The sequence below is a fragment of the Notothenia rossii genome (genome assembly GCF_949606895.1).
Source record: "Notothenia rossii genome assembly, chromosome: 11".
NCBI classification, from domain to species: domain Eukaryota; kingdom Metazoa; phylum Chordata; class Actinopteri; order Perciformes; family Nototheniidae; genus Notothenia; species Notothenia rossii.
In genome coordinates, this window is record NC_136910.1 from 31,186,672 (window position 1) to 31,201,675 (window position 15,004).

At 43.9% G+C, this 15,004-nt stretch overlaps 1 protein-coding gene across 1 annotated transcript; it reads right to left on the reverse strand.

The window, feature by feature from the left end:
* Window positions 1-508: 508 nt before the first annotated feature.
* On the reverse strand, window positions 509-13,769 carry LOC307023987 (uncharacterized protein). The gene is made up of 3 exons (XM_079657729.1): window positions 13,710-13,769; window positions 13,444-13,602; window positions 509-9,292 (listed from the first exon to the last, which is right to left on the reverse strand). Exons 2-3 carry the CDS (start codon window positions 13,578-13,580, stop codon window positions 6,601-6,603), a joined length of 2,829 nt encoding a protein of 942 aa, XP_079513855.1. The 5' UTR covers window positions 13,581-13,602; window positions 13,710-13,769; the 3' UTR covers window positions 509-6,600.
* Between the last annotated feature and the right edge of the window lie 1,235 nt (window positions 13,770-15,004).

Here is a 15,004-nt window from a genome sequence, read left to right on the forward strand (position 1 = left end):
ATTAATATTTAAAGCCAAGCAAGAGCGATCAAAGCAAGAAAATACCTTAATTTGTTGTGTTATCACAGAGGATGGTCTGAATACAGTATTTTACTGTGAAATAATAGAGTAACATGTTGTTAAATCCTGGTAATCATTTATCCTGTGCATTCACAGTAATTAACTGTGCCTGCATTGATTTCACTGTGAAATTCAAAATTACAGTATTATATTGTGAACATTACAGGTAAAGACTGTAAAGTGGTAAAACAGTAATTTATTGTAAAATATTACAGTTAAATATTGTGAAATCATGGTAATATTTTACAGTGTACAACACTATTTACTGCTCACCCTGCTACACCTGGAACACCGGGGACACATATTCATGTATAAAAGACGTACAAAAGTGCATTTTGCATGATAGGTCCAATTTAAGTATCTTATAAAGGGTGTAAACGTAACTGTACCAGCTTTAGTGTGGTTTGCAGAGATTGATAACTATATTTCAATCAGGAGAGACGTGATGTATGGAATACATGTTTATTATCGGGTCACATTATAAAAATGAAACATAATGATGACAGATTATAACAGTGAATAAAATGGTGTTTGGTGATTAGGCCCAGGTTTTGTAGGATATCATTCGGGAAGGGAAAGAACCGTTTCCGATGAACCCCCTGGGTCTAGACACTGGTGGTGGTGATAAGTGGTTAGGTCCGGTTGGAAGGGAGAAGGTTAAGCTTGGCCCTGAGTTGGAAGCAGGAGGCGAAGGGGTGGAGGAGGGTTGCGCGTTGACACCTGGAAGACAGCTGATGGAAAAGGGGAGAGCATATATAGAGGGATTAACAGGTGCGATAATTAGGCTTGTGGATGGAGGGAAGTGATAGGTTAGCTTGAGGAGTGGCGCTCCCAATCAATTAGTGAAGGGAGCGAGTATTGCCATGACGTGCAATACGAAGTGATAGGTCTTACTGCCTGAACTTGCGCTGAGCTTCATTTCAATCAGGAGAGACGTGATGTATGGAATACATGTTTATTATCGGGTCACATTATATAAATGAAACATAATGATGAAAGATTATAACAGTGAATAAAATGGTGTTTGGAGATTAGGCCCAGGTTTTGAAGGATATCATTCGGGAAGGGAAAGAACCATTTCCGATGAATCCCCAAAATAAGTGAAAGTATGGAGTACTGAACGTGATGAAATCTTACCTTGTGGTATACACTGGAGATCTATGGATGAAATGAGAGGTTAGTGCATGTGGGGATTTTAGACATACTAATGCCTCCTAGGCATCCTTCCTGGACGTACAGGGCTTCCCGGACATAAAGGGCGTCCCGGACGTACGGCGCATCCCGGACATACGGGGCTTCCCGGACCTACGGGGCAACCTGACTTAGCAGGGACACATTTAATACGGACCCGAAGGTTACAACCTGGACGTACAGGTTAAGACATGTCAAGATAAGCATGAGCCACGGGGCGAATATACGTGCTGACATGCTAATGAACCAGTTATATGCATACGTACCAATTTAAGGTTGGAGAGACCTTTGGATAGCCAGCACGGCACTGAGGTCCGGACGAATGTAGGATGAGAAAGCGGAGGAGGACCACCGTCCGAGTTGTTGCAGGGATGAGGATGAGAGGCCTTGATTAGCAGCGGAAGTAGCTGCACCTATTCTGAATGAATGCCCCGTGTATAGGAGGGGGGATAACCCGGATTTCATGAGAACTTGCTTTAAATAGTGGTTGAACTGTCGTTGAGTTAAGGGAAAATTCCCTGAGATAAGAAATAATGGAGAGAGGGGATTAGAGGTAGGTCTAAGCTGTAGGAATTTGATCATGGATTTATAAGGGCAGAACTGGGAGTCGTTGCGGGCGGCGATGACGGAGCAGGCGCCGCCGCATTTGGAGTGCTTAAGATGTAAGCTAAAATGGCTGGCGTGAAAGGATATGTCAGACAAGCAGACGTCTCGATTGGAATCGAACCTTAGAGAAGCTGTGGTAAATTCACCTGGTCTGAGGAAAGCATAAAAAGCTAGGAGAAATAAAGCAGCAAGTAGTGCATCGATATAAGGGGAGAATAACCCACTTCTAAGTTTGGAGAGCATAAGGCGTAAAGTGGAGAGTGTAATAGGACGTCTCCGGTCTGAGGCAGGGGGAAATGTTGTAATAAAACCTTTGAGAATGAGTTTGACTGACTGGTTTGCGAACAGGCTGGGAAAGCCGGGATCGAAACAGCGAATGTTAAACTGAACTCCTGCTAAGAGGCCCCAGATGTATTGGGGTTTGAGGTGGCGATCAGTGGCGCAGTAGCACATGAAGGCGCACACGGTGGAGATGAGAACAGGTTTAAGTGTAATGCCTACGGAAAAGCAAAATAAAGTGAACGTTCTCCAAGCGAAATCATATGTTTAAGGGTGGAAGCGGCTAAGCCCTTCCTCATGAAAATCCTGGCGGATTCGAGGTGCCTTGCTAGGGGGCTTCTATTTAGAAGAGAGAGAGAAGATGCAGGGGAGGAATCCTGACGGGTTGAGCGCTGGCTTCTGGGCAGAGGTTCCGGAATTTCTGGAAGTGGAAACGAGAGAGGGAATCAGCCACTGAGTTGAGGTGGCCGGGAACGTGACGAGCGGAGATGAGAAAGTTGTGGGTGGTGGAAGACCACGTGATGCTTCTCATGAACGGCATGATGTCACGGCACGGGGAGCGCGCTTTATTAATAATTCCGACCACTGATTGGTTGTCACAGAGTACTGAGATCCGCTGCCGGGGCCAGAGGTGACCCCACACGTGGCAGGCAACAGCGATCGGAAAGATCTCATGCAGAGCGGAGGAAGAGGCACTGCTGGGGCATGCCGGAGGCCATGAGCCTGCGAACCACTCTCCCTGAAAGAAACCCCCAAAACCCACGGATGGGGCAGCGTCTGTGAAGAATCTCATGGAGTCGGAGGAGTACACGAGGTCGTCGTAGAAGAAGGTGATGCCATTCCAATGTGCGAGCAGGAGGGACCAGAACTGCAGGTCAGAGCGGCAGCCTTCATCTAAGAAGACGTGGTCATGGAGGTTTTCTACAGCCAACGCTGTATCCAGGAGCCGGGAAATAAAAGAGCGCCCCTGAGGGATAATACGCATGGTGAAGTTGAGGTGCCCGAGCAGGGAGAGCAGCTGTTCCTTGGTGATAACTTGTTGCTCACAGAAGGACTTTGTAATGTCGCGAATGCACTGCAGTTTGTCCGTGGGGAGAGACGCTTCCATGTCTACGGAGTCGAGTGTAATGCCCAAAAACTCCAGCGTGTGATGGGACCTAGCGTTTTCTCTCCTGAGAGGGGAACACCTAACTCCTGAAAGCATAGTTTGAGTTTTGCTAGAGACGCGCCTGAGTTGTCCCGAGGGGGATCTATGAGGAGGAAATCATCCAATAGATGCAGGACGGAGGGAATTCTGACGATGTTCAGGAGGATCCAGCAGAGGGCTTCGGAAAAAGAATTAAAGATGCAAGGGCTACTTCTGCACCCGAAGGTCAAATGGACAGCGAAGTAGAATTTGGACTCCCATCTGATACCGAACATATGCCACTGAGATGGGTGAATGGGAATTATTTTGAACGCGTCAGTAATGTCTGCTTTGGAGGGCCCGCTCCTTGCCCTGCGAATTTGATGAGCTTGATGGCATTATCAACTGAAGCGTAATAAAGAGAAAAATACTCTGGGGGAATAAGGCTATTGGTGCTGCAAAACGGGCCAGCGCGAGGAGCGGACAGATCAAAGATGAGCCTTTTCTTCTCAGAGTATTTGCGTGTAGCGACCCCTATTGGGCTTGTCCGGAACACTGGGAACGGAGAGGAATGGAAAGGACCGATTAAATATCCTTTGTTGAGCTCTTTTTGAATGAGCTGAGAGACTATGGTGGGTTCTTTGGTGGCTGACTGCAGGTTTTTTGCCACTAAAGTCACTGAGGGGGGGGAAAGGACCCCTACCCTGAACCCTTGAGAGAGCCCTGACAAAAGATAATCAACGAACACGGGATTTGGATGAGTCGAAAGCGCAGCTGCTAAATGTGTGGTGTTAATGGAAGTTGAGGGGTGATGTGTTAAGAGGTTTTTCCACCACGTTGATTCTGGCGCGGGAAGGGGGGCCCGCGCCTTGGGCAAACTGACCTCGGGTGAGCTTCCCTGCAGGTACTGCAAATATGAAGAAAAGTACAATGAGGGTAGAAACACACAATGTTATTATCCCCTTGTTTGATCACCTGACGGTTTGGTTTATTGTTCCCAGAATACTGCGTGGGGAAAACGCTAGACCCGGAGAGAGGCACTGAAGGGCAGAGCGGAGAGGTGTGGCCCTGCGCTCCGCAACTGATGCACGAGACGACTTGTTGCCCGCCGGTAGCCATAACGAACAGCTCAGTATCCAGCACGGACCAGTCGAGGCGGATGTTACAATGCGCTAAGTGCAGCGCTGCTTTGCTAGAGAAGCTTTTATGGTCTTGGTAAAACACGGATTTCCCGTATTTGATGTGAAGATCACCGATCATGGCCAGATAAGTATCTAACTCCACTCTCCTTTCAGGGTAAACTGCGCAGAGGGCATCGCGGAAGATGCTAAAAGCTACCAGAAATTGCCCTATAGAAAGGTCTTTGAGGAGCCGGGGGTGTGCAGATTTAAATACCGCAGTAATGCTTCCTCCCGAGGCGATGGCTTTGTCTCACTCCGGGGACGGCAGAATAAGGCTGACTAAATTAATGTATTTCCCGTCGAGGATCTTAGCTCTGAGCCGTGAGGAGATGTTAGCGGCTTGGGGAATGTAGGGCCTACCTGAGGGAGGAGCCGGGAGGGCGGAAGCCAGAGAGTGAGAAGGAACTACCGTGCCTAATGCAAAATCCTGACCCGGCGGGGCCGCCGCAGAAGTTGAAGCTCCAGCCTGGCCTCTCTCCATGGACTGGAGGCGAGCGTCGATTAGTAGCATAGAACTTGCCAGAGATTGCAATGTGTTAACTAGGCTGCCATCGAAGAGGGGCTGAGTGCCGGAGCTCCCGGGCTGAGCGGCGCTGGGCTGCTGAGCGCCGCTGGAGCGAGCCTGAGGAGTGGAGGATTTCTTGGCCGAGCTAGCTCCTGGAGGACGCGCTTTTTTAGACCTTTTGCCCCCGCGGCCGCAAGAGCGCCCTCGCCCTCTTCCGGGGAGGCTGGCTGGAGCTACGGGCCTGGGCTGGGAGACCGCGCCGGAGGCTTGGTCCGACAGCTCACGGAGCTGGGAAAGCAGGAGATCTGGGGCTGGGGTGATGCCCTGCTTGCGGAGATGGGCGACGAGGAATTCTGCCTCTGCTGTGCGAGAGCCGCTGCGGGCGCTCAGATGAGAACTAAGGCGACGGTGACTTGAGGATTTTGACGCTTCCTCTGGAAGTGCATCGGAATCGGGATCAAGATCCTTCGAAAAAGGTAAGATCTCTGAAGAGTCTGAATTAGACATGTTTTTATTTTTTTCGTATCCAGTGTTTTTTAGGCGTAAGAGGAGTGTAAGCTACCAACTTAGCGCATTGACACCTGGAAGACAGCTGATGGAAAAGGGGAGAGCATATATAGAGGGATTAACAGGTGCGATAATTAGGCTTGTGGATGGAGGGAAGTGATAGGTTAGCTTGAGGAGTGGCGCTCCCTATCAATTAGTGAAGGGAGCGAGTATTGCCATGACGTGCAATACGAAGTGATAGCTCTTCCTGCCTGAACTTGCGCTGAGCTTCATAAGAATGTCTTTACATTTTTAATCACAATAATTTGCTTTATATATTTGATATAAAAGATATATGTCAAAACTTGACTACACTGGCTGTATAGTTTCTGAAAACCATTTAATTTACATCATTATTTTTCCTTGTTAAATCTATATTTGTCTTAGTTTTTGTAGACCAATTTTAAGACTGATACAATTATTGTTTTGGTAAGCATTTAATAGTTATGGTAAGATATGTTTTAGGAAACTTGGTAAGTGTTGGGTGTTTGTTTAGCTTGTAAATGTTTCTGTTTAATAAATGAACTTTTTCCAAATCCATCTTAAGTCTCCTGGGCCTATTCTCAACTTTAAGGAATTATATAGGGGTTGTATTTAAAAATTGTAATTGAATTGAAAAAAGACAATATGCTCTTACTTTGAATCAGGAAATGATGTCATCAGCAGGTTATCAAATGCTTTCTGAAAATGTCTGATTGATACAAGTAGATCTTTGTGCGGACAGGCAAAACTGTGTTTGTATAAAATGCTAATACATAGGTGTACACGTTTTAATTTTTTCAAATAATTATGATAGTTAACAAAAAAAAAGTGTTAATTCTCTTCTTATATGATAAACGAAACACACTATTTAGATTATTGACATTGAATAATAGATTTGTGTACTATCTTAACTTTTTTTTTTTTTTTTTTTTGAAAGGTTATCCCAATGGCTTATGTTGCAATTCTGTTTTTAGAACTATAAATACCTGACCATCCAGAATACATTCTCAACCAGTGAAAAGAAACAACGACAGCAAGGGGTAAAGCATACCGTTTTTTTTATTTCTTGACATAGTTAAAAAATGGCCAATTCTGACTAAGCTCAAAGTTACTGAAGTTGTCTTTTATTTGGCCTTGGGGCCATTCATCGGCTGGTGTGGTGGAATGAGGAATTTCCATGACTCATTCCAACCTGAGAGTGACTTGAAAGGCTTTCTCAGACCACTAGGTTGGACCGAAAACCTCCAAGACTCTTCCCACTCCTCAAATAATGTATCAGGTGTTTTGTCATCCTTCTTAGCGCTCTTCACAAGGCCTTTCTTGGGACGTGGTTGTGTTTTACCCAACAGGTGGCATCCAGCCAACTTCTTAGCTGACAGTTGCTCCTTCTCAATTGTATAGTATAAATGCTTCCTGTTTTTGGTTTGGATTGTTATGATCACCCTGGGGTCCACAGATGCTTTAGACATAGTTGTGCTTTTGGCTTTTGGATGAGCCCCCGGCAGGAACTGATGGGAGTTTCCCCAAAGCTTGAAGATTGCAGGGTTGCTGCTTAAGATGGTGCTGACGTTGTTTTTTAAGTGTTTTCCTCTTGACCACATTACGGTATATTGACATGGGTTGGCAGAGGACTCTACCCAGGGTTTCTCCCTGGGGGGCATTGGGTTAGCGATCCTGAACGACCTTCCCCACTTAGTTCCATGTCCATTCTCAGTGTTGTCGTGGTGCGGAGTAGTGCTGCTAGTGCTTTTCTCAGGTGTCCCTGAAGATCCATGATGACTTGGTTGATGGTTCAGTATTGACCCAGCCTTCCATGAAGCATCCCACTGTTTCTCAGGATACATTTCTCCAAACTTCTGCTTATCAAAAGACTGGCTAAATTTAGCATTGGCTCTCTGCAAGGAAATCTTTTCTCTCAGGGTTTGGATCTCCATTGACACATTCACCTGATCCTCCCTCAGCACTTCTGAAGTACAGTGATCTGTATGCGAGTCAGAACGCCTCCATGCTTCCCTCCACTGGGTTAAGGAGGGTCTGTCATGGTGGAACTGAGTTTCTGAGACCATCCAGGCTGCCTGCCAATCAGAACATGATCTAGAAACCCTCCTCTGTGCAAGCGAATAGCCAGGCTGGTTAGTAGCCACACTTGACCCTGCTTGGCTTGTTTGAGCCCTACCCTGCCCAGGTTCTGATTGACGCTGGTGCCTCAAGAACCTCCAGGATTCCTCCCAACTGCGCTCACTTGTTGGCCCGTTCTTAGGGAGTTCCACAGGCGCAAAGTGATTCTGCTCCCTCGCACGATCTACTTGGAATTGGGGTGTTGTGGACCAACCCTGCTGCCAAGCTTCAGGCTCCTGACGCATGGGTTGACTGGTTAATTTCCATGAGTATTTCCACTCTGAGGCCGAGGGCATCCTCTCTCCTCCTTTCTCAGCTGCCCTGAAAGGCCTTGAAGGGTCAGGCCTCATTCTTCTTCTCTCCATTCTCATTCTGTGTTTTAGTGTCTTCCATGATTCCCTCCATTCTGAGGAAGACAATATGTTTTCCATATGTTTCAGATGACGCAGCTTAGTTTGAGAAAATTCTCTCTTTGGGCAATAGATCACATCATTCTTCAGGTTTTCATAGCGTGGGTCTACCTTCTCTGACAGGAAATCCTGCCCCTTCAGGTTGTTCTCCACCTTCTGAGCTTTGGAAGTCTCCATCCTTGGATGCGCGATGTTAAGGACTTTCTCTATTTCTTCACTGGGTTTTGAGTTGTTTTTGGTCACCTGCCAAGAAGTGTTCCATTCAGAGAGAGCCTCAAATTCATTCAAGTACAAATCTCTGTTCTTCTGCTCAGGAGAAACAAGCATGGCCTTGAAAAGATGTGACTCTCTCTGCTGGCTGTGGTCAGACACAGAGGGATCAGAATTCTTATGGAAGTTGTTCACCATGGCTGCTCTCCATGAATTGGCCCACTCTGGATTGTGAGATTTGTCAACTTGAGGCAACTTAGATTTGCAACCATAGTTATTAGCAAGCCTCCAACATTCTTCCCACTTGGAGCTTATCCCTGTATCCTTACCCTGCTTTTCAACAGACTCATTCATTTGACCATCATTTAGAACAGTCGAATTATCCTGCTGACTTGCTGGCTTGATGGATAACCATGAGTCACTCCACTCGGAGGAGCATAAGGCTTCATTGTTGTGCTGAGTCTGCAACAGCTGGGTGAAGAATCCAGATTTGCCAACATTTTCTCCATTTCCATCCTTTTTATTTTTGTCAGCTTTTCTCCAGGACATCTGCCACTTCTCAGTTGGAAGACTCAAGTCTAACTCTTGCGATTCCACCATCCTGTAGTCAGGTTTCATCCAGAGATGAAGGCTATGAGGATCCATCAAGTTGGGTCCATTTAGCCAAGGCTTGCCTGCTTCAGAGTAAGGCTGCTGGGTGGCAAACATCCAGCACTCGCCCCAGTTTGAAATAGCACCTTCTTCTAGTACGGGCAATGCTTTGTTGTACTTCCATGACTTCCCCCAAACCATAGCAGAAGGTTGATTCTGTGTGATTGACATGAGTAATTGTAGCCTTTTGAAATGTTTGTCTTGCCCCTTTTTGTCCTTGGAGTGGGAGGCGGGGCTGGAGAAGCCTCTGCTTTGGCCTGCTGGTCCTGAACCTACGCCACGAGGAGGAGCAGGAGAAGGCTGGGGCTGCTTCCTCTTCCAGACAGTCTTCTTCTCGGGCGGATTCCCATCAGGTTTAGGTTTCCTCTCCACTCTTTTGTGGGTTCCCATTCTTGCAGCCAAACGATTGGCCCAGTCCTGGTTAATACTGTGGAAAATAAAGAAAGAAAAAAGCTAAAAAAAAACGTTATGGTGAGCTCATTCTTGCATTTACAATGCTATTGTTTTGGAAGTATAACATAAATATTAAATAAGGATTTGTTGAGGCATAACATGATGAACCTCACTATCTTTAAGCCAGGACACTCACAGAAAAAAATATATTATCTTCAGTCATATATTGTGATGATGCTGTACAATGATCTATATATAAGCAGAGAGGAAGTGCAACGAGGAGAGGATTCAGTATTAATGATAACACTGGTTATATTTAGGTCTGGTTAGGTAATTTGGTTAGTCTTTTATAGAACATTTTAATTAATCCATAATATTTTATAAATTTAAATTAGGGCCGGGACTTTAACGCATTAATTAAGATTCATTAATTACACAAACATTAACGCGTAAAAAAAATTAACGCATTTTAATCGCACTTATTTTTGCCCTGCGGAACGTTTCTCACTGGATGAGTTTCAGGCGTATCGATTATACTGGAGCACCAACTAACGTTCATGACTTCAGAAAACAACAAACCACAGTGAACAATAGTCAAACATGAACGAAGAAGCTGATGAGACCGCTTTGGTTGGCCCCGTGGATGGGACATTTTGTTTAAAAAACGGACGGATGGAAGCGTCGATAAGAGCACGGTTGTATGCAAATTATGCAAAAAGGAATTCGCATATCACCACAGCCCATCAAGCCTCAAGTATCACCTCAATGCAAAACATATAGCAGCTAGCGTGGAAGCTAGCGTGGACGTTAGCCCAACTCCGAGTGCAAGGACCCACACCATAGTTGCCCTCAGAAATCGGGAGCATTTCAAAATGCAAAGTTGGGGGGGGGGGGTGCTAGTGGATCGCCGGAGCTGTTAGATTAACATTAACATGCTTATTGTAGTTTTAAGTGCACTGCCTTGCGGCCTGTAGCACCGTCCTTGATGGAGCACATGTGTGGACTGGACCTGCATTTTACAGGGAAGGAGTGAGCAGAGAGTAGAGTAGTTGTCGATTCTTTTATCTGTTTTCTGTGAATATCTGCCTCACCCTCTCAGACTTTGAGTTGCGCGCGCTACTAAAGAGACGTGTTACCATGGAAACCAAACAATGGTGTAGCTGTATTAAAGTCCGAGTGGAAACAGTCGAGTGTAAATCTGATTTTGTCAGAAATCGGGAGATATGCGGGAGAAATATGACCCCGGGAGGAAACCGGGAGAGGGCAATGAAATCGGGAGTCTCCTGCGAAAATCGGGAGGGTTGACAAGTATGACCCACACCCAACCCACACTCAACAAGATGACTGGTTTCAGGGCCAGGATAACTAAGTCCACATCTGAAAAAATAACCAGCTCACTGGATTGCACTCGACTGTAGACCACTTGGAGTGGTAGAAGATAAGGGGCTGCAAAAGGTACTACAGATTGCATCGTCTGACACAACATATGAGCTGCCATGCAGAAAGACAGTGACAAAAAGAATCCAGCAGCTTTATGACAATGAAAAGGAAGATAAAGAGAATTTATTGGAGAAAGCCGAATGTGTTGCCCTGACTGGGATCATTGGACCTCGGTAAGCAATTCAAATTACCTCTGTGTGACGGCACACTTTATTGACATCTTCTCACTGTTCTCAGGTCAAATATTTACATGTGATTAAAAATGCGATTAATTTCGATTAATTAATCATAAAACCTCTAATTAATTAGATTAATTTTTTTAATCGAGTCCCGGCCCTAATTTAAATTAATGCTGTCAAAATTATCGCGTTATGGCGGTAATTAATTTTTTAATGAATTGCGTTAAAATATTTAACGCATTTAACCATGTGCAGAATGGCCCGTCCCATACATCCCACCAGTGGCAGCGCCAGTGTATGGCTGGGGTAGGCTACACCCATACCAAGAAATGGCTTAGCCCCACCATGAAAAATGATGTTAAAGTAAGCAAAATAAAGTCTGCCAACTCGCGCCGAGAATTGCACAGACAGCAGTTCGTAAGATTGATTTCAGTAGCCACTTGTTTGGAAATACCGAAGACCAGAAAACATATATATATATATATATATTTTTTTTTTTTATTTTATATATTTTATATTTTAATATTTGGAAAACTTTTGCCACGTAGTGATCATCTTCTTAATAGAACATCTTTGATAATGTCTTCTGGCCAATCAGAATCAAGATAATGGCGTGGTGTTGTTGCAGGAAGTCCCGACGTAGAATACTTTTGCTGTAGTTAGTACAGGGGTGCACATAACTGGTACGCAGGTACGCATGCGCGGCAACAATCTGAAACGTCACTTGTGTCACAAAGCACATTTGCGTACCGACGTACTTGTGAAGCTTTTCCAGAAGGCGGTTAGATCACCGGACGACAGTCGGTCTCCGTGTGCACAGACCGGGCTGCTGTTAACGTCGGTCTGTACAACGGAATTGTGCCAAAATTACGCCAACCGGCTGGGGAGGGAGACTCCCCCCCTTCACTGGAGAACTGCGCTAAAACAGCTGATCACAACGTTCACACTCTGTGGTCACAAAGTACTCCACTAGCCCCCTCCCGTGTTGATTTCTATCAACACGGGGGGGCTAGTGGAATGGAATGAAATAAGACCCCACGATTTGATGATTGAGGTGTGTGGGCTGTCTTTCATTTTGACACACAGAACAATGTTATAATAAACATACATATACTGTATGTTAAATGGATATATCCGCTTTCTTTCATTTATCTTTCCATTCCCACAACAATATACATAAAGAAATTGCATATTTTGGACATAGTTTGAATGGTGATTAATCATGATTAATTAATTTTTAAGCTGTGATTAATCTGATTACAAATTGTAATCGTTTGACAGCCCTAATTTAAATATATTAGTATATCAATTACTTTAAACTATAAATACACTAGTTTTTTTTACTTTGTCCAGATATTCATTACACCTCCAAGTATATGTTCACCTGCTGAAAATGTCCAATAGTTCAGGCATTTAATCCGTTGACTACATGTAGCTCCCGTCTAGGTGGTGTCCAAGTTAACCTTCTAACCTTTCAGAATGCGGATCAAATTTCCCCGTGAAGATACCTCTGCTTGTTACCTCTTTAAATGTACAGATTTTATTTATTTATTTAAGCCAAATAAGGCTATCTTAGAACTACTACCATGCATTTAAGAGAATTAAATCACATTTTGGGCACCAGGAAAAAGAAACATCGGTCATTAACCTCTTTAACTGACATTAACCGTCATTTCAGAACCTGCCCTCCCTATCCAGCAGTAATTCACAATGTCCCAATTTTTTTTACCAACTCCCAGTGTTTATACAAATAGAGTTACTCGGACACTTTCATACACACATACATACTCTCCTTATATTTTTGTTTTAGAATGGTAGAACAAAAAAATAGAAACAGCTTTTAGTATAGCACAATGCAATTTACCAGTATCACAAACTACATCCTCCAAATGTGACCTCAGTGGAACCAACGCCTCTCTTAAACAGTTGAAACATGAACTGAACATGAGGGAAGGGTTACTGCAGAAGTTGTGTAAACTGCTTTAGTTTGATCTAGATGCACCGGATAAACTGAGTCTATATTTGAGATGGACCAGTATATTACTCAGATAAAAACAGTCAAACAGAACAGTCTATCAGAGAGTTGAATAGTTAATAGCTGTTAGCAGTTTTTTTACCCTATCGAGATCAAATACATTTACATGTTTAGCAAGATCTTGCAGGTGTTAGTCTTCAGGTGGCTTGAAGTACTGTATAAGTGGTAATGGGATTTATCTTTAATGAGGGAATTAGAAAAGACATTAAATTGTTTAATAGGACCACCATGTAGGTTTGTTTGTTCTAGTTAATTCAGGGAATTAAGGGGAGTGAATATAAATGTTCTGATTCAAATTGTTCTCTGCAGGAAAGTGTGACAGTCAGGGACAGAGACATGGGTTAATCTAGATCACAGCAGCTAAGTATAATGATCAGTACCATGTTTAAATTGTAGAATCTCATTATCACAATATATCAATGAACAGTAGAATGTAATGTGAGTTAAAATTGCATGTGGACCAGGCAGTTAAGAACCCTTTAAGGACTTGCAGACAGTGCACAGAGAGACAGATAAAGTTGTATTCCTTACGTAGGCAGAGCACTCTTCTCTTTCCGGACCTGCTCAATCTGGAGCTTCTGATCATACTCTCTCTCTCTGATCTCCCAGACGTTCATCATGATGGATGCATCGCAGCCCACAGCCTCGGGATTCTTCTCATTCGACATCTTCAAACTTCCTTCAAACGTTCTGTACACAGAGAGAAAAAGATAAATAAAACCTTAGGAGGTTTCCTCTTTTTCAGATGCTGATAACGTTTGTGATATCCTGAACCCTGGGAGTTGGAGGTGTTGTACCTTATATTGCTGCTGCGCTGTGATCTGTGGCTGCAGGCAGCTCTGCTCCTATATATTGTCTCTGCGATAACCATTAACTTACTGTTGGATGTTTGAGGGGCTGTCCTAACTAAAAATATAACACCCTTCAACAAACACACACACACACACACACACACACACACACACACACACACACACACACACACACACACACACACACACAAAAACACACGCACACACACACACACACACACACACACACACACACACACACACACACACACACACACACACACACACACACACACACACACACACACACACACCCACAGTATTGATGATGCAGAGTTGGTAGCTATAACCTCAAAATGACCTTGAACTTAAACTTTGTTTATTTATATTGTGAAAAATAGCAGTACAAGATACTTAACAATCAACATAAAAATACAAGAACACAAGGGACAACCATACAAAGACCATAGCACAGTTTAAGAGTGTGGGTACAAATAATAAAGTATATTTTAAGGGATTAAGATATAGAAATTGCTAAAGTAAAACGATGTGGCTTAAGATTTAAAGATATTTAGAAAATGTGAAACCTCAGCTCTTTTGGGAGGCTATTCTAGAGGTGGGAAGTTAAAACAGTAAATGCAGCCTCTCTGTATGTATTTGTCTTCACCGTGGGAATAATTAAGGGTTAGTGTAAGAGGAGTTGGGGGATTTAACCTGTTCTACACCGCCCCCCCGATACCGAGGGGAAAAACGCGTCATCTGCAGGAAAGCGTCTGAGGGAATCTTAATATTCAATAAACTATGAATGTTTTATATCCATGTAACGGGAAGAAACTCAGCTAACTGATCTTTTTTTTTTTTTAAACCACAAAGCTAGCGCTGAGCCTATGAATTAGCCACGAGCGGAAAAATGCTAACGCATTACTGCACAGAAACTCACTCATAACCAGTGTTGGGTGTAACGCGTTACAAAAGTAACGGAGTTACAGTAATATATTACTTTTTGCTGAAACGAAGTAATGTAAAGCATTACTAATGAAATTTGGGTAATATATTACCCGTTACAATGCTCAGTAACGCAGTTACAACACATTTTAACCCGAAATTAAATGGTGTTTTGTTGAATGTAGGGGAGACCGGGGTTGGTTGTCACAATTTTTACTCATGCATGAATTGCTCATCTTCAAAAACTCTTTCAGCAGTAACTCCTACATGAAATGAAAGCTTGGGGTCTTGGCTTTAAATGTGTATCATTTTTACTTTTAGAATGTATTGTAACAGGGAGCAATTAACCATCAAAG